Raw genomic sequence first — 27271 nt, forward strand, 5'->3', positions numbered from 1 at the left:
CGGTTTTTTGGCCTCTACGTATCTACTTTTGGGATTTAATTTGATTTGGATCAAGCTTAATTAATTTGTAAATTTTATTAAAGTTTGAGTTTCGATTCTTTGAGCTCAAATGTCCGAATTCGAGTTTGAAACTCGATCACAAGAAATTAGATATTTAGACAATAATTTTTTTTTTTTGGGATGTGCAATTTGACATTCTTACGTTTTTCTAGTTGTCTCATATAAATTATACCATGTTTCTTCCATTTCTTTCTTTTTTTGAACTAATGAAATTTCATTGATAAAAACTCATGCCAAGAAGGCCATTACATACCCATCCGCTGACACATTCCAATGGCCAGACAAGACTTCGTGGAGGAGCCACAGTGGTACATAGGATAGACCAACTATATTAGAACGTATCGCTCACTTATTAAAGCGAGCCTATAACTATGCAAGACATTTTCATAGTTTATAGGCTAAACATAAAGAAAAACCCTATATCTTCTCCTTGCCCTTTAGACTAGGGCTTGGAGGCTTACCCGAATACAGAACACTCAGGACATCTTCAGCAGGAATCTTTTTTGCTTTGGGATGATTTTTGTTCTTGGCTCCCAATGGTCTACCTCTCTTCTTCTTGCCTCCAGGAAGCTCTACGTTTACCGGTTTAGGCATCATAACCTCCACAGGCACTAGCAAACCACCTGGTGTCTCCACTAATCCAAGAGATTTTGCATTAAACTTTGTAGGGAATTCAGGCATCTTCACTTTCTTTGAGGGAGCAATAGGGCTAGTTTTGCCCTCCACTAAATCAGACATCAAAAATTGCAACTTCTTTGGAGATGGAAAGGGACGATCCCTCTTTGTAGACTGGTCAGTGTCCACGGGTACCAGAGCCAAAGCATTATCTTCATTAGCTTGTTTTTTCTCTGCATTACGAATAACAATGGGCTTGCGTACCTTACTTGTCTCAGCCCCTCCAAAAAGAGACTTTCCCACAGGCGGAAGAATGGGGGTAGTAAGACCTTGGAAGTGAAACAGTCCATCCTTGAATTGATTTGCTTGAAACCCTACAAAAGGACTATCAAGTTCCAATTTTCTTGCCGCCGACGAAGGAGTAGCCATGCTTGTTGGTGTGGTATTTTCAGCCTTACATGGATCACCCTTATGATACACACAATGGCAAGTATTGCATTTGCCCACCAGATTCTCAAAGAAGAAGTGAACCTCTTGCTCAACCCCTGTGGCAAACTTTAGGGTTTTGTGCAGAAAAAAGGGTTTCGAAATTGCCTGAGAAACCCTAACCCTAATATCACGAGTTGCATCAAATAGCTTTTGATCTAGATAAAGAAATTTACCCGCAACAGAGGCAACGTTGGCAATAGTCTTCCTCTGCTCATATGCTGGTGGCATATTGGTGATCCGAACCCAAAAGAAAAGATCCTCCATCTCTACAGATTGCAGAGGTGCCACTCCATCATAAGGCTGAATAACAACCAAAGCCCGATTAAAACTCCACAGTCCACCAATTAATACCTTGTTTCTATCTCCCCTAAGATCAAAGAAGAAAAGAAAACGATTCGGAGCTTTTTGTTGGACGCTGAAGCCTTTATTTAGCACCCAAATGCGACGAAAATGCCTACGCAGATCAGCAACATTTGTTGGTTTCAGAGTCAGAGGCCTTGCCAGAAGATACGATTGAGCATTCCGCTGTGCTCCCCCATCCACCATGGAGGAGATGTCCACAACCTCATTGGTAGCAATAGCCAGTGAGGTAGCAAAGCTTTTGGTGACAGAATTAATGTTCGACATGATGAATTCTTGAGAAGATGATGTAGGGATTGAAAAATGGTGGAGAACGACGACAACAATGGTCGGCGTTGGCTTAGGGTTAGGTGCGGCAAAGTGGAGGCTGCTTAGGGTTTTTTTTTGCATTTTAGGCACTATATTCTTCCATTTATTTCTTGTACAAAGCCTTTCTTCTCTTTGCATGCTTTAATGATTTGCTTTTCCTTTCCTGACATTTATACAATTTGTGCAACATATCTAATTGTTAACAAACAAAAATGAAACACAGATAGAGTTCGATATTTGGTTTTAAATCTTACGAAAAATAAATAATTAAAAATTAAGCTATAACAATTTTTGTATATGAGTCGAACTTAAATGATTAAATTGAGTTCAAACCTATTTTGATTGGTTACATATTAAATGAGTATAAAGAATTCAGACCTTCTTTGATTTTCAAGTCGAGTCCCATCTGGACAATAGCTAAACTAGCTAGATTCGAATTAAGCTGTACAGAAATTTTTGAATGACTAAATTAGTTCAAAACCAGACGCATATCTCTTGGATAGCTCAAGCACTAGAAGTATCTTTGTCCTATTATTGACGCCTTTATGTTGCTGAGGCGAGCAAAAGTCAAGCTTCTGAGCGCGCAGATAGGTTGAACTAATTTAAGTTTTTCATTTGTTTGTTAGTGCTTGTTTATTATCTTATTTTGTTTCATTAGCTACAAATTTAATACTTAAACTAAAGTGATGCTGAGAGAATGAGAGATTAGCTAGCTTATAACTTTGCTCCATCATTCATGTAAAATTTCAACCTCCGCTGATTTTATAGAGATTAATGTAGAAAATCATTTGAATTTTTGTTTTCTTTTTTAGAAAATAATTTGAATCTACCTTCTTAAATAGTTAGACAACCAGGTTTTTCTATCTTATGTGATCATTTTCCTCATTCTTATTAGACCACGTTTGGTTCACGGAAAGTAAGCATCAGGAAATGAACAAATTCCTTTCCTGCGTTTGGAATACAAAAGGAAATGAAATACTTTCCTGAAGGGAGGAAAAATAAGGGGAAAAGTGGTTCCTTCCAAACACCAAAGGAATCACTTTCCCATTTTCTTTCCTTGCATTTATTACTCACAATATATTATTTTATTCTATTAAGTACAAATTTTTTAACAACTTTCCTGATAACTTTTCTAATGTTACCAAACATCGGAAAGTAAAGTTCTAGGAAAATGTCATTTCCCTTCCCATGAGAAAGACAAAATAATTACTTTCCTTTCTACGAACCAAACGAGGCCTTAGTGCTAGATGAAGGTGCTTTGGTTTTCCTCATCCTAATTAGCAATTTAAAGATCTAAGTTTTCCAGAACATGCATAGACCCCTAACCACTATGAATTGGCCGTGTCTCAAATCCCGAAACAAAACATTTTAAAACTAAAACAGGAACGCAAAAGAAGAAAATAGAAGTCAAGCATTAGTCATTGTTTGATTGTTTCTTAATTTCTTTATGTTCTCTTTAGGGTTGATGGATGTAGACTTTTCTATTTTGAATGTTCTTCGTTTTATGTCATTTTAGTTTTTCCTCTTACCAAGTATTATTCGTCAATCACTTTACTATGTCATTTCATAATACGTATTCAATGAGGTTTTATATGGTTTTCTTCTCTTTGTTTCAGTTGAAAAATTCTCCAACATATCTAACCCTAAATTTCCAAAGGCATCAGCCAGTCAGCCACATTTGGTTCAAAGTTGATTAAGAAAGATATATCTATAAAATTCTGTACCACATTCTTCTTCAATATATATTTTTGCCTCCCTCCCCCAACAGATAAAATGAAGTCCGTCACCTTCAGCTCTCAACCACACAGACGCAGGGTCAAAGAGTATATAACATGTTAGGCAGAAATGTATGATTGAGAATGAAGAATATATATTAATACAAAGATGATAGTGATGTTGATTTGAAACGCATGACCCCTCTACTGGCAATATTGAAGTATTGGCCACGTTCTTATTGACTAGTCAGAACTCACAATGTCTCTTAAAGTTTGCTCAATCTGCGGCAACCATGACTGATCGATCGATGCCTTTGTTACTGTCCGGAAAGATCCAACAAAACCACCTAATAATCCTCCACTTCAATGAAACATACGACAAGGTTCTCTGATGCATGTTATGAGAATCAAAGTACTAAGATCGATATTGTATTTGGAGATGTTGTCTTTTATGTTAAATGAATAACTAAAATATATTTTATTATTCTCATATATATTGTTCGCATATGTGGCTTTGATATCCCGTGATTGTGTAATATGAAATTGAAAAAACTTATGATTTTGAATCTTCTAGTTCCAAATTCTATGTGCAGGTTTTTGTGGATAACTCTAATTTGGTTAGCTTAAACGGATGTAAGTAAATGCGAATACTTAACCTTAGGAAAGTAAGCAACCTAAATGGGCAAATTTAATGGTGTCGGATAAAATATTTGTTAAAATATCCGAAAGAAACTTTGATGGAAGCAATAGATTCCAAAAACTGGATCAAGCAATTTGCTCGGCTATTTGCTTGAAAGAAAACACAAGCAAGCACCATCAGAAAAGTAAGCAACCTAAATGGGCAAATTTATTGATCCACACTATGAAGACAATTCACGGGTAGCAATTATTTAACAACTCCACTAATTTCAGTAACAAATCTACCTTATCTGAACTTTCAATTCACATGTTTAGGTTGTCAGTACTCTGTGGCAGGTGAAATAGGCCATCCTCACACCCAATCAGAATCCAGGATCAACATCACGCTTTCAAATCTGTCAATAAGTTTATATATAGTTGGGGGCATATAAATTGGAATTCCCCAAAACTGAACGGCGCGTTCGGTGCGGTTTTAACACCGAAAATTTCATTGTTTGGGTTGGTCCATACTCCATACCAAACCGAAAATGCAGGACAAGAAACGGTTTTACACTTGGGAAATCATCTATTATTTACTTATCAGTATTAATTATAGACAACTACAAATGACTACCAGACAACCTTTCATTTAACACAAAAGTCCACAACATTTTCCCTTATACAATTAAGGACACACTCCATTTCCTTTTACCCTTTTACAATTTTACATAGTAACAGCCAATATTTTTTTTTCCTTAAAAGCCTTAACACAGTATCAGCCTAAGGACTAGCCTTCAACATGCCACAACTTCGCCTAACGACCTCCTGTCTAAGCGGCTACTAACAGGGCGGAATCACTGCTGCCTTAGTATGATATGGGTTCAGTTTCTAAAGCAAAGAACATAACAATTGCTACTGCTAATAAGTAAATAACTGCTACTGCTAATAAGTAAACAACTGTAGAAATAATTTGAAAATATTTTTGTGACAGTGTACTGGGCACAAGCTAATTTATTTATTCAAACATAAATACAGATACAGAACCCAGAGCCTCACTCTTGGGTAAACAGCTAGAAGCTGTTTAGCTACGCATAACTGATTACAAGTACTTACTTGGAATAAAACGCACACTGCATCAAATGACTTACAGAAAACACTGCTACTATAACACTGCTACTATGGCTTTCTTACTTCTTGAGAGAAATTGATTCTGCTCAATTTTCTGATCTTAAAGCTCCTTTTATAGGGAGCGGAACTCAAACTAGAATTTAAAACACAAAAATGTACAGGACAACTCCATTATTTTATACTCTCGTGAGTGCTCCGAATGATTGAGGTCGGACGACGAAAAACAGATTCATTTAGGTGAAATATTTTTCACCTTGTTCTTTTTTGAAAAGCAAAAGCATCTTTAGGGAAAAAGCCAAAGTTGCTTTCAGTGCTTTTTACACCTGCTGTTTCACATGTTTTCTTTTGTTTCTGAATTGTGGCCAAAGACAAAAGAGTTGCTTTCCATCCTTGCTTTAGTTCCATTTTCCTCTACATCTGTATTTTCATACATCTTGTAGTGGTTGTCATTTTCAAGCTTCTCGATCCACTGTAGACATGCTAACGTGGAGTCTATCTCTTTTCTTTTGAGAGATAGGAAAATGTCGCTGCTAATAACTTCATGATGGTCATAAGCAGTAACAATAATTTTTTCTCCTGTTGCCAGGAATGTGTTTTCTATATCTTCTTCAATGATCTTCTTGATATATTCCAGGGACATAGCCTTCATCCAAGGATGCTGGAATTTGGTTGGCCATTGTATCCTACACACGCAGGCTGAATATATTTTCCTTGAATAATTCTCACATAATGATATGGAGAAATATACTCAACTTCACCATTTTTCTTCTGAATCCATTCTGGTGGAGTAGATCTGAATTTCAACCTAAGAATGCAGTCGTTTTTCCTGACATTCTTGACAGTGTTAACTATGATAGGTGGCAAACCTTTGAGATCTTCATTGGTTTTTTTCTAGAGATTATGGACAAAACCATTTTGAACAAGCCACAGCTTGTGTTCTTGAGGATGTTCACTCTGAACATTGACTGCATACCTTCCAACATAAGGTCCAGGGACTATGAAGAGAGTTGGAGGAAATGAGTCAGAATTATGACTTCCAATGAGATTATGAAAGTCGAACCAGTCTGATTCTTTTAGTGCTAAAACAAGAACTTTAGCACTTTCAAGGTCTTCAAGATATTGGATTCTTTCATTCTGGACAGCACTCTGCTGTGTATTTTCATAAACTTCTTCAAACTGTGGTCTGACATTTTCATGGAGTTCTTCAGCTAGGACAAATAAAGCTGGGAACATGAGACCACTGTTTCTTTCCTGAAAAGCATATGAAAGGTTATCTAAAATGGCCTTCTGGTGATATGCTAATCTCCTGCCAGTTCTGAACACAGGTTCTTCGAAGGTTTTCAATTCATAATTAAAACATTTATTACTCCAGATGGAGTTGACTTGCTTCTTGGCAAACCAACAACCTTAAACGGTCTTGATGAGTCTTTACCGTCTGCCGTTTGAGACGGGCTATCCAATCTTTTCCCCTGGGATTGATCAGTTGTGGTTAATCCTTTAGGACTCAGCAGAAATCTTTTAAGGATTTTTTTCTTTGGATTCTTCTGTATGTTGAGGTTCTTTTCCTGTTCTTCTATTTCTGGGATTGCAACCTTCATCGCCTTCTCTTCGGCTGAACATTGCCATTTCTCTTGTTAGGGCGTCTGGAAGATAGTTCTTGTTTCCTGTAATTAATTCAACATTATTGGTTAAGAAATAATTGCCAGTTTGCTAATCTTCCTCTATCAGCAACTTTATCAAGCTTAAAATTTTTTACTCTAGCACAATCGGTGTGTACAGTAAAGGTTTTTCCTAAAAAAGATGGAGAATTTAAAATAGTTTTCTTGATAGCCAAGATTTCTTTTTCTCCTGTAGGATAATTTTGTTCTGCAGGGCTGAACTTGCCACTACAAAATTTACAAATCTTTTCAATGTTAATTCCAGGTGTTTTTGCCAGAACAACACCGGACCAATAATTATCACTAGCATTAGTTTGGAGAATTATTTCATCATTCTCTTCTGGTTGTTGTAGAGGAGGGAGATTCTTGTAGAGAGATTTTATCTGCTTCACAATTTTTTCATCATCTTCTGTAAAGTTTTCTTTTCTTTTGGAACTTGTTTTAGGAGATAACATTGTTGTTAGCCCTGAGATTTTGGGAATGAAATCCCTTCCATAGTTGATGACTCCTAAGAATCGTTCTAGACTCTTAGCATCAGGAATTTTATCTGGGAATTTCCAGATTTTCTCAAGGATGTGGGGTTGAAGCTTTATTATTCCATTCTTGATATTTATACCAAGAAAATCAACTTCATCTAGGATAAAAAAAGATTTTCTTTTCTCGTAAGATGATTCCATGCTGAATGATCAGCTTAACAACCTCATGAAGGTGTTTCATGTGTTCTTCTCTGTTTTTGGAGAAGACAAGGATGTCGTCAATGTAGACAACACAAAATTCAGCAAAATGTTTGAAGATGTCATCCATCTTTCTTTGGAAGATTAAAGAAGCTTGTTTTAGGCCAAAGGGCATTACTAACAATTCGTAATGACCTTGTGGTGTTCCAAATGCAGTAGGGGGAATACTATCTGGATGCATCTTGACTTGCCAAAAACCCGACTTTGCATCGAATTTTGAAAAGACTTTAGCTCCTCTGAGCTGGTTGATCAGTACTCGTACTTGAGCAATTTGATAACCGTCTTTAACGGTCTTCTTATTGACATCTCTGTAGTCAATTACCATTCTAGCTTTTCCTCTGATATTTTCTGCATGATTTCTCACATAGAATGTTGGAGCATGATGAGGGCTAGTGGATGGTTGAATTAATCTCTTGTTCAGGAGATCTTCAATGTCTTTTCTGAATTCTTTTTTGTCTTCCTCTTTGTACTGAGGAATGGCTTTGACATGACAGATAGCATTCATATCATGTAATTTTAATTCACAGACCACTGGGTCTTTTTCCCAAAATTTATGAGGGTCGACATCTATATTCTGTTCGAGCATTTTCTTGATTTTATTAAGAGTAGGGATTTTCTGAGATTCAAGCTTATTTTGAAAATGCTTGAGATTATGCTCATGGATGAAACTAGCTTCTTCATCTTCACTAGTTTCTTATTCTTCTTCTTCAGAAGATTCTTCAACAAGTAATTCTTCTTCTTGTTTTATTTGTAGCACCGGTTCAAATCTAGGCTTGTAGGGCTTATGATCACCACTATTTCATTGCGATCTCTAATATTGAGTAGTAAAGTTGGGACCTACTACACTTTTTGCTTGGGTTAGTCTATCGGCCCAAAACATTCTATCTCCTTTTCTGAAGCCCATAGCTTCTTCATCTTGAACAAATCTCTGTTGGAGAAGGAAATCATTTCCCAACAAGAAATCTGATCCTTGGCCTTCATATTGCCAAAGAGTATTGATGATAAATGTTCCTCCACCAATGGTGATATGAACATCTCTAGCTACCTTTTTCATGGTTAAATGGCTTCCATCAAACTGGACCCCAGTAGCTATTCTTTTATTATCTTCTTTCCAGAGCTCTTCTGGAATTGCAAATCTCTTTGCAACTGTGAATCTTGATCCATTATCTACAAATGCATGTAGATGATACTTTCTGTGATCAGGGAATTTCAATCCAATCTCTATGTAGTTGCTATATCTACTAGTAGAGATGACTTTTGATTGTTGAAGCTCATTTTCTTGAACTTGTTCTTGTGGGATGAATGGTTTACATTCTTCTTCTGGATAGTTTTCTGGTGGTTTAACCAGTCCTATATTTTCATCTATTTTTTCTTCCTTTATTTCTGAGGAAGAGGATTCCATAGTTTCTTGGAACAAGGTTTCTATTTTTTTTTCTTTTTGTTCAGAGAAATATTCTTCATATTCTTGTTCTACCAATTGGCTGATAATGCCATTCTTGGTTTTTCTTCTTGCTTCAGCTATGATAGCTGAAGCATTCTTTGTGATAAGTCTTTTTTGACTCTTCATAAAACATAGGAAGTCTATTCTTTTCATGACATAGGCAGTAGTCACAAACGAATGTATCAGGGTTAACCTGATATGAGGACATTATTGCTTCTGTCTGGCTTTCTTCCCAGTTTTTGACTTTTAAAACATTCATCTGTCTAGATTCCAAGTATTCTACTTCATAATCTGTTTCAGAGTCAGATGATTCTTCTTCTTCAGACCAGGCGGAGTAAACTGACCTGTCATCTTCTTCATCATAATAGGCTATTTCGTAGCCCTTCATATTTGCTGTTTCTACTATAGGCTCATACTCTTCAAATAGAGCTTTAGTAGATCTTTTACCCTTTTCTGGGCTATGGTATGTTAACATTTCTCATACATCAACTATTTTTACCCCTCTAAGGACTCATGTTATCACTTTGAGGACTAATATTACTATTTTCATGACTCATATGGTAAACTAAGAAAATTTACCACTTTAAGGACTCATGTTACCACTTGGAGGACTAATATTACTATTTTGAGGACTCATGTGGTAACTAAGAAAATTTACCACTTTAAGGACTCATGTTACTACTTTGAGGACTAATATTACTATTTTGAGGACTCATTTTACCACTTTTAAGGCAATTGTATGCATGTCATACGTTAACACATTGTAGAATTTTCCCATTGGCATAGTGCCCTTCAGCTTTACATAACCAACATCTGCAAGCCTTTTTGCCTGGTTGTTTATTCTGATTGTTGGTTTGATGATTAATTCTTCTTTTTCTTGAAGAATTTCTTTTTTGGATCTTCATCCTGTTGTTTCTTGAAGTTAGAACTTTTCTTAAATTTCCAATCTCGTTTCTTATTACTCTTTCTGAACCATCTTGAGTAATATTTTTCTTTTTTCTTATGGAATTTGGATTCATGACATCCCCAGTTGGTGGGCATATCTAGTATTCCATAACAGAAGTTTTCAACTCCTTTGAGCTGTTTCTTGGCCATTTTGGCTCTAAGATTTGCTTTGCATTGCTCTTTTAGTAATTGCCTAATTTTGTCGGCAATTCCTCCAACTGAAAATCTTTCAATTGGTTTTTCAGCTATGCTTTCTCTTACAGCTAGCTGTTCTCCATGGTTCAGGGAGTTTTCTGTGTAATAAGTTTACTAGATCTATGTTTTCTAGTTCACCTATTGTACAATAGTATTCTTGAAACTCATTCAAGTATTCTTCAAAATATCTCATGTCACAAATTTTGAGAGCATAGATATTTGATTTGGCCGTTTCTTTAGCCTTTTCACTCAAATTTGAGAGATCTCCATAGAATTGATCGTACAGGGGTACTGCAAAATCATACAGAGATTTTGAATTTTTTATTTCTTCTAGCTAGTCTCTTCCTCTGACAGTCTCTTTAAAAGACAAGTAGTATTTTTTTGCTACTCCGGTGAGAGTAGTTTCATAGTACACCTGAAGATCTGGTGCTTCAAACTTTCCAAGGGTAAGAGTAGAAGCCATCATGAGGCTATCTACCCATTGGTCAATAGCTTTTCTTTTATCTAGAGCTTTGTCTAGATTTAGCCATATACCATAATTCGTGATTTGCACCCTAGGCATATTGTCTTCTGGGACAAGTCTTTGAGAATTTGTTTCTTCTTTTCTACCTGTAGGAGCTTTCTGCACAGGGAGTTTCAGTTTTCCCTTTTCTCTAATGATGATGAAAGTTTTGGAGCTTTCTCCATCTTCCATTTCTATATCTTGATAAGGAATGATTTTTCTTACCTTTCCTGTTTTGAAATTTCTCATTTCTTCGATTAGTTGTTCGATCTAATCGTTCAGTATTGTCGCAAGATTATGCTTCATCATAGAGTTCATAGAGCTTTTTTGCTCTAAGCATATTTACTGGTCTATTTAGATCAGCTTCTAATTCTTTTTCAGTAATAGGATCTGTTGGTTCTTCAATAGTGAATTTGGTACCACTAACACTAGCTTCTCTAGTGCTGTAGCATCTTCTGAGATGATTTTTGTTTATCCTAACATTTTCAGGACATACATCACTTTTTCTGTGATCATCAAATTTTAGACTGATATCTCCAGTCTTTTTGCTTTCATATATTGTCGCTTTGGCACTTTCTGGTGGTTTCTTTGGACCAGATAGTTTCCATTCAATAGGAAAAGTTACTTTATTCCAAGTAACCTTGTGAATTTGTTGTGAATGATTCTTCTGACTAGTGAGGAATCCAATAGTAAGACCTGGGATATTAGATATCCTTGTCTTAGGTTCTACTGTGGTACTCATCAGTTTATAGTATATTCTGTATATTATTGCAAGCTCTTGCATATCCTTTTTCATTGATATGCCGTCTGTCTTGACTCTCAGTCTTAGACAGTGGGCTGCATCTTTCAAGCTGGTTGAGAAGTTTGGGAAACAGTTGAAATATGCCACTTGATTGAATAGAGATGCTTCAAGTGTTCCCAACAGACTAGCTTGAAAATCTGTTAGTCTATTGTCTTGTAAGACACATAGAACTGAACAGTTTATGCCTTCTCGGGTAAGAAGTTTTATGCCAACTTGGACTGCTCCAATGTGCATAAATTGATAATTATTTGCTCTGGCTCTGACAACTTCTTCAGGAGTGATCATCAAGAGATCTGTTTCTCCTGTTGTAGAGGGAGTTGTAAATTCCAATAATTTGAAATGATGGCTATCCATCAATTCAAACTTTCCTCTTTTATAGATTTGTTTGAAATCTAATTTTGGGATTGAGGAGTTTTTCACCTCCTGTTCTATTTCTTTGTATTCAAATTCTTCAGCATTTAGGAGTTGTACTCCTATCTTTTTCCCAAAGATGCTCATCATCTTGACATCTCTTGCTTTGGTTTTTCATATTTGATACTAGTCAAACTAGTAGAAGGCTCTAGAAAAATCATGTTTGGAACATGATTCTTTTCAGGTTTTTCTAATGGTTTGAATCCATTAGCTTTCTTTGATTTTACTGGAGGCTTTTTCTTATCCTTCAATATATTTTTCATAGAATCCAGCATTTCTCGTTGTTCATTGATTTTTCTGCCAACACTTGTTAGCTGTTCTTCTTCCTTTTTAGGAAGTTTTTTGATATAATTTATTTTGTGTTCCAATTTTTCCAATTGGGAGATTATATTTGGTACTTTTTTCTAGATGACCTTGACATCTAGATACTTCTTGTATCAGGTTCTGATGTTTCTCATCAGAAGATCTTAGTTGAGAATTCAACTTCTCTAATATTAAATCAGACATTGTCCCCATTGGGGATTCCCCTTTTTTAACTCTTTTACAGGCTATGATACCATTGATGTGCGGATCTAACCGATGCTCAAATAATCAAGAGGCTTTTGTTCCTCTTTAAGGATGAATTTCAATTCTTCAATATTTTTCTCAATTCTATAAATATGTTTTTGTACTGGGAAAATTCTATCCCAGTATTCTAGGTTTCTCTACTGAGTCTAGCTCTGTAGTCTTTTGCTTTTCTCAACTTTTCTTGCTCTTCTGCTAACTCTTTACTAAATATTTGACAGTTTGCAACTAAATCCAATGTAGACAGGATACGGTCTAAATGTGCGATTATGAATAGTGAAAATAACTGTTTACCTTCGAGTATAGAGGATGGATTTATACCTGCAATATGTTAAACAAACAAATTCAAAAGCATGGGCCCACTACGCTCCGTCAATTTTATTTTTACTGAAGGAAGAGATAAATACTAAAGAGGAAGTAAAAAACTTCTTAAAGACAAAATGTCCTTAAATGTAAACTTTTGTCCTTAAATGTGTAAAACCAAATGTTGTGGAGTTATTTGTGTTTTGAAATCTTATCAAAGGGGTATATGTAGTTTGCTATATTAATAAAGCAACACATCAATCTTTTCTAGTAAAAATCGAGTGCAGAAAGCAATATAGGACAACTTCAATTGTCAATTTTTTTTTTGTCTTGAATTGCACCTTTTTTTGTAAGAGAATTTTGAATTTCAGTTTTCAAATATTTTATTTGACAAAAATTATTAAAATAAAAGTAAATAAATCTTATTTTACATGTAAGGAAATTAAGAGAAATGACAATTGACACACATGAGCGTGTGTTAAGAGACTATCATTTATTAAAAATTCAATACATGGGTACTGGTTGTTTGGTCAAGAAATCCAGGATCAACAACATGCTTTCACATTGGTCTAACAAATTTATATAGTTGGGACTTGGGACTTGGGATTTGGGATTTGGGAATGGTCATCCACCATCTCTTAATTCTCATTCAGATTCAGCAATTGTCTTGGGCTTATGAGTTAGATTAGGCCCATACATACCAGACCAGCCCACTAACCAAATGCAAAAGTAGGACAAGAACCACAAAGCATTATGAAAGTGTTGGAGGAACCAAGGAAGCACAAAGAAGTGAAGAACACAGCCACTAATTTTATTCATCCATACATTTTGTGCACTTTGGTTGTTACACTTTGGATAACAACCATCCCTGGTTAGTGGGCATGCAAGACATTGTGACAAGCAACCTCCAATAGAAACTGTAGTTCATTACTCAGGAGTGTTAGCTTTCTTTGCACTTGATTTGATAAATGTTTATACTCATCCATGTGTCAAGCTTAGCTTAAAGTAGTTGCCTTTCTTTCTGTAGTGCGCTCTGTATTATAAACCTGAACCCACTCTGCTGAGAGTCTGAGACCCAACACTTGCCTTATGGCCATGGCTGCTTATTCACTGTTGAATCAATCTTCCCCAACTCTGCTTAATCTCAGCTTTCAGAGAAGTGATTTTGGTTATCTTCACTCTTCCACCACCACTCATCTTCTCAACACCAAGCTCAAACGCTCTTCTATCAGGTACCTCTATTTCTTTAACTGTTGATTTGTTAGTTTTCTTCAACTTGGGTACTGAGAATTTGGTGGAGAATTGAGAGAAAAGCATGAATAGGATGATACCCAGATACTCATTTGAGCGGTTGAGCATGTTATAACATCTGGGTCTCTTGTTTTCTCAACAATGAGAGAGAGAGAAAGATACTAGCTTTACTTTATGGCTTTTGTTCTACAAGTTCTGGGAGACCAAGCTTGCTTCTTTATTGATGCTTAGCTTATACTTCGTTTTGTTACGTCTTTTGTCACGTCTTCTCTTTATCTGATATCTGAATTTTGAAACTCATACTTCATTTTGGTTCCATGGAAATTGAAAAGTTGAAGTATCTTTTGCATGCAAAAAATGGATCAAGTACTGAGAAACATTGAAATTATGCTGTGTTAGGAAACCAGAGCAGAGCATGTAGAAATTAAGAGTTTATTTAACTTTTACACCTTAGAATTATACTAGAATTATCAATATGGGGTGGCATTGCAAAATGTAGGTGCCAATCGACTAGTACTGAAGACCCAAAAACAAAAAGAAATTTACTGGATAATGCAAGCAACCTCCTGACAAATCTTTTAAGTGGGGGAAATCTTGGGTCTATGCCCATAGCTGAAGGTGCAGTCACCGATTTGTTTGATCGGCCTCTCTTCTTTTCACTATATGATTGGTTCATAGAGGTATCCACCCTTCCCAAACTTTGGTCTCTGTAATTTCTTGTCATGAATTCATTTATGGTCTGCTCTGCCCCTTGATTGGTTTTGGCCTCGGCTTGGAGGTTAGATTTATCGGCAAGATATGGAGAGAGTGGTTGGATGGAGGTTCTATTACAAGTTCACTTTCTTGTTCTAAATTATAATTTTGATGACATATTCTTGCAACTGTGGTACTGAGGTTTGTTAATTAACTTATTTGGGCCTTAAGAGTACTATTGTTCATTAACTCTCTGTAAACTTCTGTTGGACTTTACAGCACGGCTCTGTGTATAAGCTTGCATTTGGACCGAAAGCATTTGTTGTTGTATCAGATCCTATTGTTGCAAGGCATATTCTTCGAGAAAATGCATTTGGTTATGATAAGGTACTATCTAATTATATGCTCCTGGAATCCCCTTTTGTAACAAGAAATTATGTCCAGGTCTGTAAATCTGTAATGTAACTTTCCATTAACCTTCAGAGATAAACCAATCGTTACTTGTTAGTATATCTTCGTAGTCAGCTTGAAGCATGGGAGAACTTTAAGTCTTGATTTGGTCTGTTTACTCATCAGCTGCTTTATTACACATCATTTATCTGGATCAAGAGGTTATATAGATAAATTTTCCAAACAAGCAGTGTTCTACTCCTTCCTCTTTTTTTTTTTTTTTTTCTCGGGTCAATTCTGCTCCTTCCTCACTCCCATTAACATAGATAGCTGTCTGTGTGTGTGTGTCTGATTTCAATTTTAACCAAGGCATTATAACTTATATTTTTGTTCGATCAAATTGCTTCTGGTTTCACACTTTCACTTAGGGAGTTCTGGCTGATATTCTAGAACCAATAATGGGAAAAGGACTTATACCTGCTGACCTTGAAACTTGGAAGCAGAGGAGAAGAGGTGAGCAGTAAACATTATATTTATATGGTTTGCACCTCAGCTGCTTGATCACCTCATTTGTAACTGATAATGGTTCAAATTATAGATATTTACCAGCCATGTATGATTTTGCAGTTATTGCTCCTGGGTTCCATGCTGTATACTTAGAAGCTATGGTCAACATGTTCAGTGATTGTTCGGAAAGAACAGTATTAAAATTTGAGAAGTTACTAGAAAGAGAGGAGCTGAATGGGAGAAAGACAATTGAAGTGGACCTTGAAGCAGAGTTTTTGAGTCTGGGGCTTGATATTATTGGGCTTGGTGTCTTCAACTATGACTTTGGTTCTGTTACTAAAGAATCTCCTGTCATTAAGGTTTGGTAAAAGGAACTTACCATTATTTTGGTGTTGTAATGGTTGTATCTTGCATTCAGTGCATATAAGAATATTTGGTTTTGATATGCTGCTTATGTGTTTTTTTACTGCTGTTGTATATACGTCTCTTACTCTCTTTGTAGTTTCTATTCCTACTAACTTCTGGAGTGAACAGAACTTGACAAATCAGATCAGTAAATACTTTATATTTTTTGTTCCTTACCTAATCAAATGAGTAAATAATTGACCAAGTTTTGTGTAACTGTTGCTCTACATGAGTTTGCAATATTACCTATTTTCCCCTTGAATCATTGTAAATTGTAGTAGCATTCATGCATGTCAGCTATCTTCAATGCTAAGAATTAACATTCAGCTTTTTGCTAATACATTACAGGCAGTATATGGTACTCTCTCTGAAGCTGAACATAGGTCCACTTTTTACATCCCATATTGGAAATTTCCCCTGGCAAGGTGGATTGTTCCCCGGCAACGGAAGTTTTATGGTGACCTGAAGGTTATAAATGATTGTCTTGATGGACTCATCAGAAATGCAAAAGAGACCAGACAGGTTAGATGACATTTAAGCTGAATAACAATGGAGCAGGTGTGTAGTCATGTAATAATTGATATTTACTTTGGGGATTTGAATTTAGATTCTGCACTAGATAGACCACTCCCAGTAAATGTCCCATCTGAGCAAGGTCATGATTTACATGCTGTGAAAATTTTAGCTATCCCTTTCACTAATAGCCAGTATGTACAAATATAAATTTGATTACATTCTGTGACAGGAAACAGATGTCGAAAAACTGCAACAAAGGGACTACTCTAATCTGAAGGTGGGGAAATATTCAAATGCCTTTTAAGCCATTGGCATTTACTTATGCTAAAGATAAGTGGTTACTGTTAGGCGCTTGGCTGAAGTGTTATAATAATGTAAAGTTTGCAGGATGCAAGTCTATTGCGTTTCCTAGTTGATATGCGTGGAGCTGATGTTGATGACCGTCAGGTAAATACTTGTGCAACTTCAATTTTTTAAAGACAAGATTTTGAGATGAAAAAGAGTTTTAATAGGATATACTGATCTATGGTGCTTGTTCTATCAAATTGCTAATGGATTTTGACAGCTGAGAGATGACTTGATGACGATGCTTATTGCCGGCCATGAAACAACAGCAGCTGTCCTTACTTGGGCTATTTTCTTCCTTGCACAAGTATGAATATTCATTTCTAACACAGATAATGTTTGTCAATTTGCGCATATGAACTCTGTCATCCCACATCTGTGATGATACAGATGTAATGAATTTGCTTTGTTGTAGAACCCGTCCAAGATGAAGAAAGCACAAACAGAAATTGATTCAGTACTTGGACAAAGTCGACCAACTTTAGATTCAATTAAAAAATTGGAGTATGTCCCTAAGACATTTACTGAACTTTTTCCACTCACTTTCCATGCTTTATACATACAATGAGACTAGTCATATTTTGAACATTAATATAAAGGGAATGGGAGGTCTGAATCATATTGATGGTGGCTCAGTAAATTCTGAACTTTTTCTTCTTTATATGAATGAGCCCTAAGCGCTAACATGTTTGAACAGGGCATTTGGATCTCATTAAGAGGTTAAGCAATGCTAGAGCCAAGAAGAGGCACAATGATTACTTCAATTAGGCTCATTTGCACCCTTGTTGGTTGCTCAAAGTAATACTCACATGATGTTATCCCTTCAGGTACACAAGATTTATTGTTGCGGAGTCTCTTCGTTTGTATCCTCAACCCCCCTTGCTTATTAGACGTTCTCTAAAACCAGATACACTACCAGGTATTAATGTGGCAAAAGCAATATGGTCAAGCAAGAACATTTTATAAATAATTTTTTGAGAGTAAGAGATATAAGAACTGCAAAACTTGGAAATCAAGATTATCATCTGTGGATTGTATGAAATTACATCCATAGAAATGTGTACAGACTCTTTTTGGTTAGATTAACACAAAGACTTTATGTCCATTGTGCAGGAGGGTACAAGGGTGAAAAAGGTGGTTATAAGATTCCCGCTGGAACCGATATCTTTATCTCTGTGAGTAAAAGCATTTAAATGTCCGTGTCTCATTATGAATTTCTTGAACATTATAATTATATTCCAAAGAAAAAATGTTCAATCAGGTATACAATCTCCATAGATCTCCATATTACTGGGACCGTCCTAATGTATTCGAACCAGAGAGGTTTTCAGTGCAAAAGAATAGTGACATAGAAGGATGGGCTGGCTTTGACCCTTCTCGAAGCCCTGGAGCATATTATCCAAATGAGGTTAATGTTTACTAGTCACACTACCTTTTTTGTAGCATAACTTCATGATCTCATATTTATGGTATCTAGTAATGAATTTTATTATTGCACTTCTCAGATTATGGCAGATTTCTCCTTCTTACCTTTCGGTGGAGGGCCAAGAAAATGCGTCGGGGACCAATTTGCTCTGTTGGAGTCGACTGTATCTTTGGCAATGCTGTTGCAGAAGTTCAATGTAGGGCTAAGAGGATCTCCGGAGTCGGTTGGGCTAGTTACAGGGGCAACCATCCATACCAAAAATGGAATGTGGTGCAAATTAAGTAAGAGGTCTGATGTACAGTGACATACTAAATACAATGAATAGAAACAACGCGGATGATAATTGTCAAGTGTGTTCTTCTTTTTTTTGAATAGAAGTTGATTGGTATTCAATAATCAACAGCCAAATGGCCATAGCTTACAAAGCTTACATAAGAAAAACCGGCAAGAAAATCCGGTAAAACCTATCCAAGCTACAGCAAACTAACTATCATCATTGGGAAGCTCACAATTAAGCAAGCCTATCCAAGAGTGACAAAGCTTCGCCTCCTACGGAAAGAAATCATTCAACTAGTCCTCCATTGCCAATCACGCAATTGTGGTACAAGAAAGAAACTAGAAACGTCATAGAAGACTCATAGAAACTACGACACCCTTAAAAAGGCTTAAACCCAAGCTAGAACGATCAAACAATAAGCAGCTCCTTCCCATTCGAGTTGGAGCATAAATCCACACCGACAACATTACCTTCCGCTTTCTTTGGAGATTGTAACTGTTTAGCCCGGCGTCCAGGCGGACGACCCTTCTTCTTTGGAGCTACTCCCATCGAAATCGGAACCTCCACTAATTCACCCAATTGGAATTCCGGAGGAATAATTGCCAGACTAGGTTTAAAAACCTTTTTTCTCACACCCAAGCCCAAGTTTGGACTTTTTCCAGCAGCAAGCCCAGCAGAAGGCCCAACAGACTTGGACCCAGTCAAACTTTGCTCTCCCAGCCCAACAACCCCAATCAAGCCCCCAGTCAAACCTACGGTCAACCCTAATTCAAAATTAGGGTTTCCCGCCGGTTTTTCCAGAGCAGCCATCCCAGATGCAACGTCTGCAACCTCCAACTCCGAGCCACCCACCGTCACCACCTGCTCACCAGCCGCCTCCGCCACCAAACCCAGAATCTCTGACACCGGAGAAAGTACTTCCGGCCCCACGACAGCGGCCACCGGAGAATCTCGCGGTCCGGACACCGAGCTCAGGCCCTCCCTGTTCGATACCTCACCGCCCGGCATCACCAGCCCGAGCGCCTCCGCCGCCAACCTTCCGTCACATGGACCTCCCCCATGGCCAAAAAAACCACAAGCCGCACACAACCCATGGCATTTTTCATATTGTAACTCCACCATCACCGAAACAACCGATGAAAAGACAAACCTCCGTCGCGCCCAAATCCTCCGGCGAACATCATGAATCACACGGATCCTCTGGACATGATCCTTCCTCTGCACCGCCCTCTGATCAACGCGAACAAAGTCCCCCAGTACGCGTCCGATTAGGGTTAGGGCTTTCTCATTCCGCATCGCTATCCGCAACCCTTTCACAGCCACCCACACCTCAAGGAGATGCAGCGGCGCCGCTCCTAGGTCAGAGACTCCGTCGTAATCCGCCAGCAACAGCATGGAGTTGTTATAGAACCAAGGACCCCCCGAGAGTACCCGATTCTTCACCTCCATCTCCTTAAATTGGAAGACAAAGATGTCCTCCTCCTCTTGCCGGATCAAAACCCTCTCCTTCAATCCCCAAACATTGGAGATCGCCGCCGAAAACGATGAAAGCACCACCGCCTTCTTGGACAGAAGTCGGCCACAGAGATAGAAAAAAGAATCATGGATAGCATCCTCTCCACCAAACAGGCTTACCACGGCCTCGTCAAACAGTACTGACGGAGCCACCGCCGCCATCTTCTTACCGGACTCGATCAATTGGATGGCTAGAGCATGAAACCCTAGCAGAGCCAAAGTCGACTTTTTTAGTTCAAGTGTGTTCTTCTTGTTAACCAGCTAAGGCTGACTAATTGTTATCCAAAATTTCCATAATAAGCAAATGAAGCTTTTCCTGAAATGTATGTAAGACAGTTGTGAATGAGGGCCGGCATTGGGCCTCTAGGTCTGGCATAATGGCATATGGCTCCCAACCCATTGAGCCCTAAAAATATAAAAATGAACATGTTAGTCAGTATCAAAAGACCATTTTTTTTATATTCTGAATGACAGTGTAGCTCCCAACTCTATCCTTGATATCAGTGAGATTTAAACTTACGATCTATACAGTTAGACTAGTTAACCAACAAGACACGGCTAACTGACAAAAGACGAATTACTTGTTTTGTAGACGAAACATTTGTCAGCTAAACCTATCATAAAAATAAAAAGGGATACATCTTTGTTGACAAATATTCGTAATAATAATATAGAAATGGATAATTTTTCCCATGAATTATCTATACTCCGCTTTGTTGTGAATAAACATGGCAGAACAGAAGAAAAGAAGAGACGCCATTGATGTTAACCGTTCTTTTTCCATTTCAAACATGTTTGTGCAAGAGAACAATAGTAAATGCGGATGGTGTGATATGTAAATTTATATACAAAAAAACTGGGGTATACTACATAGGAGATTTCTTTATATCTCCATCTACAAACATGAGGCTTTATTTACAATTGAACTACAGTCTATCCATTGAGATCCCTTGCTTTATTAGCTACTGTGGTAAGTGCTTATTGAGTGGATGCTTTGATGTACTGCCATGACAGCGTGAGGATCCTGCAGACTGTTCCTGTAGCCAAAGAAACATTAAGCTTTATGATATAAGAATCCTATGTCAAATATAGAACAGACCAATTTGGCTACTTATAATGCACACCAGATCTTTTAGAGTGTCCCTTATGTCAAAAGAGCTATGCACAGCTGGTGCTCTGAAACCAAGTTGCCCCTGAAACTGCAAGAAAAAAACCCAACAAAGCACACTGCTGCTTAGTAATTTTTTTTTTTTTTTTTTTTTAGGTCTGAACTTAGGAATTGTATATGACAAACTACGATACAGTTTTCCAGAATCAGAAGTGCAAAAATCCAGTACCATTCCTTGCATACTCTGTTGGGTCCCATGATGACCAACACGGGTTGGTAACGAATGCAAATATCCCTGTAGAAAATCACAAGAAATTGTTTGTATCCTGAATGATGATCACAAATCCTAAAGACAAGAATGTAAGCATGGTTTGTACCCGTGATACCTGTTGATTGCCATAGTAACCATCACAGATGGGAGATACTGAGTCCAACCGTCCCTGAGACAAGTATAAAACAAACCTTGATCAAACTATACAAATTTAAAACATTAAACATTGTAGTCAAGAAGAAAAGATTCATACCATTTCTTGCATACTCTGCTGAGCACCATAACAGCTATCCTGAGCACGACCTTTAGAACCAAGTTCCTACAAATACATATAAAAGGCCATATGAAAAAATTATATCAACTCTTATACTTGACATATTCATTGCCATATATTGGGATAACGTAGCTATTTCAGATTTTACCCCTTGCAATTCCTGCTGAGGAACGTGACAACTATCAAGGTTACGTGCTCCAGAGTTCATCAATTCCTACATTTAAAATCAACAATGAAGTGCAGTATAATATGTTACAGTTCAAACACATTTTTGTAAGGTGACTGAGAAATTCAGAACAACGATAATCATGAGACAAACCATCTGCTGGTAGCTATCTTGCAACCTGATAGGTATACCATCTGGCTCAGTTTGCCCCTACAATATATAAAAAATTCATTTCATGGCACATATCTATTAGGATAAATAATTAGTCTGCATGACAAAGATCAAGCCTTCACCAACCTTTCTTTTTCTGTGCGTTTTCTTTTTCTTAGACAACTTAGCCATTCCGCCGCTGTGATTCCCTTCCTCAAGATCATTTGACCCATGAATACATGATGCATTGGGTTCTGAAAGCCCCCTTACAGAATTGTTGACATTGACACATTGTTTCAGTACTTCGTCTAATGCTTGAAATGCAATCTGGTAAGTTTCCGGAGACAAAGACCCCTCCTCACCCAATTTAACGGCTAATTTACACAGATCATTGAACCGCTGCACCCTGTAGTTAAGCCTCTTTGACACATCACTAACAGTGTGCCTAACTCTTGCATCTTTCATCCAGCGCTTCAAAATGTAATGGGATGGGATTCGGGAAACACCAGACATATGAAGGACCAGAAGTGCATGTCTACAGAGAAAACCTTTGTATTCAAATGAATGACATAAACAGCATACTCTTAATTCTGGTTCATTCCACGCTACAATGAAATTCTGCCGTTCTTCCAAGTCATCAACTCGGAATATTACAGTTGCTTCATCTTGACCTTCCTTCTGCAAATGACAAGAATCTACTCCCAAAACCTCGCCTTGAAATTTTCTAAATATTGTATCTGTATATATAGTTGACATTTGTTTCTCAAAAGGTGACAGTGATCTTAATTCAGGTCGTTTATTCTGTGCTTCAAAAGCAGCATTTGCTTCCATGTCGTACCTATCTTTCAAAAATGTTTTGTACTGCTCCATAAAATCCTTAACCATAGCTTCTTGAGATATGTACCTATCAAAAAATGAAGTTACACTTCCAGATCGTTCAACTGTTGACATTCCAGCTGAACACGAATCCTGCATATAAGTTGGAGCCCAGTATTTCCGATCTTCATACAATGAGAATAAGCAAAGGCGTTCATTTTCCCTTAGTTCAAATCTGTTAATCAATTTCCACCATCTCTGTTCAAATTGTTGAACAGTCCAAGACCGGTAAATCCATTTGTTCAATTTTGCCTGAAATATTGCATCTTCATTTATGGAACCCACATTGTCATGAATCCTAGTCAATACATGCCATAAACAAAAACGATGGCATGCATCAGTAAATACATCTGCTACAGCTTCCTTCAAGTATTTCTCTTGATCAGTAATAACCACTCTTGGAGCTTGGCCACCCACAGCTTTTAGCCATGTCCGCATTAACCAAACAAAATCCGCTGTAGTCTCATCTCCAATCAATGCACATCCAAGTAAAATGTACTGAAAGTGATGATTAACTCCAACAATAGGAACTAAAGGAATTTTATAGTTGTTTCTAACATAATAAGTATCAAACAAGACTACATCACAGAAACTGTTATAATCACGCCTACCGTTTGCGTCAACCCAAAACACACTTCTCAATTGTTTGTCATTGTCAAACTCTATGGCATAGAAGAAGTTGGGATTCTCGTCCTGCATACACATCAACTGTTCAAACATTACTTGGACATCTTCCTTATCTAAAGTGAACTGCAGACCCTTCTTCTGACAAGCAACAGTTGCAGGTCTCTTGTTTCTTCCCCCTAAAGCATTAATAAAACCATCCCCCATCTCATGGTTATGCTCCTTCACAAAACTATGTATATACCATTTTTCATTCTCTCGCTTCTTCATTTGCAAGCCAGCTTTGCAGCCTGTGTTCAATAGTTGGATTCTTCGATTTTCTGTATCGCCAGCTTCCTGCTTTCGATATCTAGAACATGCAAGCTTTATGTCAATGAATTTTCCAGTTTTTTTAGAGCGCCGACTGGCTATAATTGTGACGCCAAACCCCACCGACCGAGCATATTCTCTGTAGTAGGAATAAGCATCTTCCTTAGTCTCAAACTCCAAACCATTTTCAGGCTCACGAACAACAAACCCCTTATCAACTACATTCGCCACAAAATTGTTCACATCATCTTGCCCCTGAAAATCAGAAGCACTTTTGTTTGCACTCGACCCACAAGCTTCCCCAACATGCTCACTGCTCTTCTCAACATTCATCTCATCTGCGGCATCCACAGTATTAACAACCCCCTTATCAACTACTCTAACTTCAACATTGTTCGCATCATCTTGATCCTCAACTCCGGAAACACTCTCGTTTGCTCTCAATCCATGAGCTTCTTTAACATGCTCACTCTTCTTCTCAACATTTATCTCCACAATATTAACATCTTTATCCAACCTAGTCTCTAACTTGCCCTGCTCACATGTGGGCAGTTCAAGATCTATCTCCATAGAACAAGCTATGCAAATTCAATACAAAAGCTCAGTTTATCAATCTTTACCTGAAAAAGAAAATAAAGAACCAAAATTTCATGAAACTATGAACTATAGCTACCTTAAAAAATTAAGCATTAGCATCATTTTAGTCTCATACCCATATTTCCTATGCCCTCCATAACATTAAAACTTAAAAAAGATAAGAAATTTACAGGGTAAAATAACAGATTAAAAGCTTAGAATGAATAACTGTGCATCAGAAATGTTAAAAGTATGTGCCTTTTTGGGTGCCCAGGATTCAAAATCTTACCAGAAAAAGATGTTGATCAACAACAACTCAACATGTCCAGTCAGATATGAGGATTTGGGTATTTCAATTTTGCTTTTGTTTTGATTCAGTTTTGCCCAGAAAATCAAACAGACGAGAAAATGAAATGAAGCTCTCTGAACAAAGAGCGTGCCTTCGCGCGTCGACTTTACGCGCTGCCACTGCCTCGTGAGGTTTTCATTCGGAGCGGGGTTTATGACTTTTTATCGATATAGCTCGGGTATGATTTTATCCATTTACTCTCGATGGTTTTTTTTCAATGAATGTAACTATTTCAATTGCTCGGTGTTATGCAATTTTCTCCTAAAAAAAAAAAACGTATTCGTTTTGAGACCTTCTACCGTGTCAATTTATTCAGACTAGCAACGTGCCCGCATTTCTTGCGGGTGCTATTGTGATGTTAATGGAAAATAGATCGACTCTAAAGAATAAAAAAATTTGAACAAAGAATAGTGGTTGTTTTTTTTTTTTTTTTTTTTTTTTTTTTTTTTTTTGAGAATTGGAATGAACATATATTGAGTTCAAGGGATAATACAGAGGAATATAAGTAGACGCAACCTAAGGCGAATGTCAGGACATAAGCAGTTACCTACTAACTAGGTCGGCTGCCTGTAACAATCGCAAAAGCAAACTTATAAACCAATCGGAAGAAGTGGACAAATATCTTCACTTCTCCTTAAACCTATTCTAAAGGTGGCCTCGTTAAAACCTTGTTCAAATAAAACCCATTGAGAAAAATTCTAAACCGAGGAAAGAGTACCACCACAACAAAGCCAAGACTCTAGTCAAAGCATTCATGAGTATCAAAAATGAGCAACAGCAAAGGCTGTGATGAGGGCCTTTAAAGAGTGGACTGAATTCACTGCAACGTGGGCCCAGCCCCAAAAACTGACCCAAAAGCAAAAGTGTTGTGCAACTGTCCTTATCCAAATGGGTAGAGCAACTGCTATGTAACCGTTGGAAAACAGCCTTCAACTCCGGTAATCGCTTGCTCAGCGGCTGCACACCACCGACGCTGGAACTCACCGGTGAAAAAGGTCGATGACTGGAACGGGCTACCGATGATGTTTCTGGAAGAATTTTCGTGAGTTGAAGTTGAGTCTCCGTCAATTCCTCTCACAATTGAAGATCTTCTCCTCTAAAATTACCAGTATGATCCACATCAAAATTACTGCTTGAAATCTCGATCTGTAGCCATCTTCACAGCCAAGCAAAAAAGATATTGTTTGCAGTTTCCACTTTCCAGAACTTATTGAGATCCCAAATGCTGGTATATTCGACCGGGTTGAGAAATTGTTCCTTCGATGCAGGTACTCCAAGTGGTCGTACCAAAATGGCAAAACAGAACTAAACTTTTAACAAAACTTCACACAAAACAGCACTGTCTAAGATAATCTAGACACTATCTCTCATTTGAAAAATGAGAGAGAAACTTGGGGGAGGGGGAAGAACTTGGGGATGAAACTTGCACCATATTAACTGACAAGGCAGCAAAAACTGCTTTTGTCAATAACAAGCGTCAAAAGGAACTGACTTCGATTCCATTGTGCCAACTTGCGAAGGCAATGAATCAATCGTCCATTATTTCCTGCAAATTGAGAAATGATTAAAAGAAGCACTAATGGCATGCAGAACGATCAAGGAATTAAATAGTAGAAGAAGCAAAAGAAAAAGTTAGAAGCTGGGATAGCCTTCTGCTTAAATTGAATGATATCCTTCCTTCTCCGGCGAATCGCCGCCGTGGACTGAATAAAGGCACTGTATACTTGAGTGCAAATCGGAAGCGGAAGGCAACAAGTGTGAGCGTTCTCTATGGATGAGTTGTTGAAGAAAAACCGAAATCATGGACTGCCACGGTTGACCAGCCTATCATTTCTTTTCTTATGAAATCAGACTTGGGCAGAATAGTGGTTGTTTGGCTATTTTTTCAATTTACACATTTCTTTATTTATATTTTATTGAATGTTATGGAAGGATATTATAGGCATTTTAATATTTGATGAAACCCTTTGACACCAAGAGAGGGCCTACATTTATTGTACATACATGTACATTTGCAAGCATAATTAGCTATAATGGGCCACGCTCATTGTACCGCCAAAGGTACTAATTCCAACCAAAGGAATGACATACAGATACACCGCCAGGCGGGCTACAACCTTAGCGGCGGATCACCCCTAGATCACCGCCGACGCGCCGCCCCAAGATAGCATCAGAAGCTCCTGAAGCTGGGAACTGAAGCACATCAGTCCCACATCGAAAACAAGGAAGAGGTCAGCCTCCTCCTCACCTATAAAAGGTTCTCTCCTCTCTCCTCATTAATTACGCATTCAATACTTACCTACTGTTACTTTGTCAACATAAATACATTGACTAACTTAGGCATCGGAGAGTTGAAGACCGCTCAGCGCGGTCTCCCTCTGACGCCCTTTGTAT

At 37.6% G+C, this 27271-nt stretch overlaps 2 protein-coding genes across 5 annotated transcripts; one reads left to right on the top strand and one right to left on the bottom strand.

The window, feature by feature from the left end:
- Positions 1-13596: 13596 nt before the first annotated feature.
- LOC133725777 (cytochrome P450 97B2, chloroplastic) lies at positions 13597-20562 on the top strand. 2 transcript variants are annotated; one of them, XM_062153153.1, is made up of 16 exons: positions 13597-13720; positions 13877-14081; positions 14600-14780; positions 15073-15180; positions 15612-15696; positions 15811-16049; positions 16444-16617; positions 16841-16888; positions 16999-17058; positions 17177-17263; positions 17372-17460; positions 17784-17875; positions 18070-18131; positions 18218-18364; positions 18462-18727; positions 20409-20562. In XM_062153153.1, exons 2-15 carry the CDS (start codon positions 13939-13941, stop codon positions 18684-18686), a joined length of 1740 nt encoding a protein of 579 aa, XP_062009137.1. In that variant the 5' UTR covers positions 13597-13720; positions 13877-13938; the 3' UTR covers positions 18687-18727; positions 20409-20562. The 2 variants fall into 2 exon arrangements, with proteins under 2 accessions (XP_062009137.1, XP_062009136.1); XM_062153152.1 differs by lacking the exon at positions 20409-20562 and having other exon boundaries at positions 13621-14081; positions 18462-18733.
- A 371-nt stretch (positions 20563-20933) lies between these two features.
- LOC133725778 (protein FAR1-RELATED SEQUENCE 2-like) lies at positions 20934-25041 on the bottom strand. Of its 3 annotated transcripts, none has more exons than XM_062153155.1 (9): positions 24818-25041; positions 22291-24572; positions 22147-22203; positions 21976-22041; positions 21807-21872; positions 21660-21722; positions 21512-21577; positions 21299-21373; positions 20934-21205 (listed from the first exon to the last, which is right to left on the bottom strand). In XM_062153155.1, exons 2-9 carry the CDS (start codon positions 24520-24522, stop codon positions 21137-21139), a joined length of 2694 nt encoding a protein of 897 aa, XP_062009139.1. In that variant the 5' UTR covers positions 24523-24572; positions 24818-25041; the 3' UTR covers positions 20934-21136. The 3 variants fall into 3 exon arrangements, with proteins under 3 accessions (XP_062009139.1, XP_062009138.1, XP_062009140.1); XM_062153154.1 differs by having other exon boundaries at positions 20934-21211; positions 24818-25040; XM_062153156.1 differs by having other exon boundaries at positions 20934-21211; positions 21669-21722; positions 24818-25038.
- Positions 25042-27271: the final 2230 nt, after the last annotated feature.

This window comes from Rosa rugosa, chromosome 1, assembly GCF_958449725.1.
Source record: "Rosa rugosa chromosome 1, drRosRugo1.1, whole genome shotgun sequence".
NCBI classification, from domain to species: domain Eukaryota; kingdom Viridiplantae; phylum Streptophyta; class Magnoliopsida; order Rosales; family Rosaceae; genus Rosa; species Rosa rugosa.

Bases quoted from the DNA above. Each gene is read 5' to 3' on its own strand.
- LOC133725778 (XM_062153154.1), bottom strand. From the start codon at position 24,522: ATGGAGATAGATCTTGAACTGCCCACATGTGAGCAGGGCAAGTTAGAG. The intron at 21,723-21,806 runs GTATGAATCTTT...TACTTGTCTCAG, and splicing joins AGCAGAGTATGCAAGAAATG to GGACGGTTGGACTCAGTATC. The intron at 21,578-21,659 runs GTACAAACCATG...GATTTTCTACAG, and splicing joins GCAATCAACAGGTATCACGG to GGATATTTGCATTCGTTACC.
- LOC133725777 (XM_062153153.1), top strand. From the start codon at position 13,939: ATGGCCATGGCTGCTTATTCACTGTTGAATCAATCTTCCCCAACTCTG. The intron at 17,461-17,783 runs GTATGTCCCTAA...TTATCCCTTCAG, and splicing joins GATTCAATTAAAAAATTGGA to GTACACAAGATTTATTGTTG. The intron at 17,876-18,069 runs GTATTAATGTGG...TCCATTGTGCAG, and splicing joins AAAACCAGATACACTACCAG to GAGGGTACAAGGGTGAAAAA.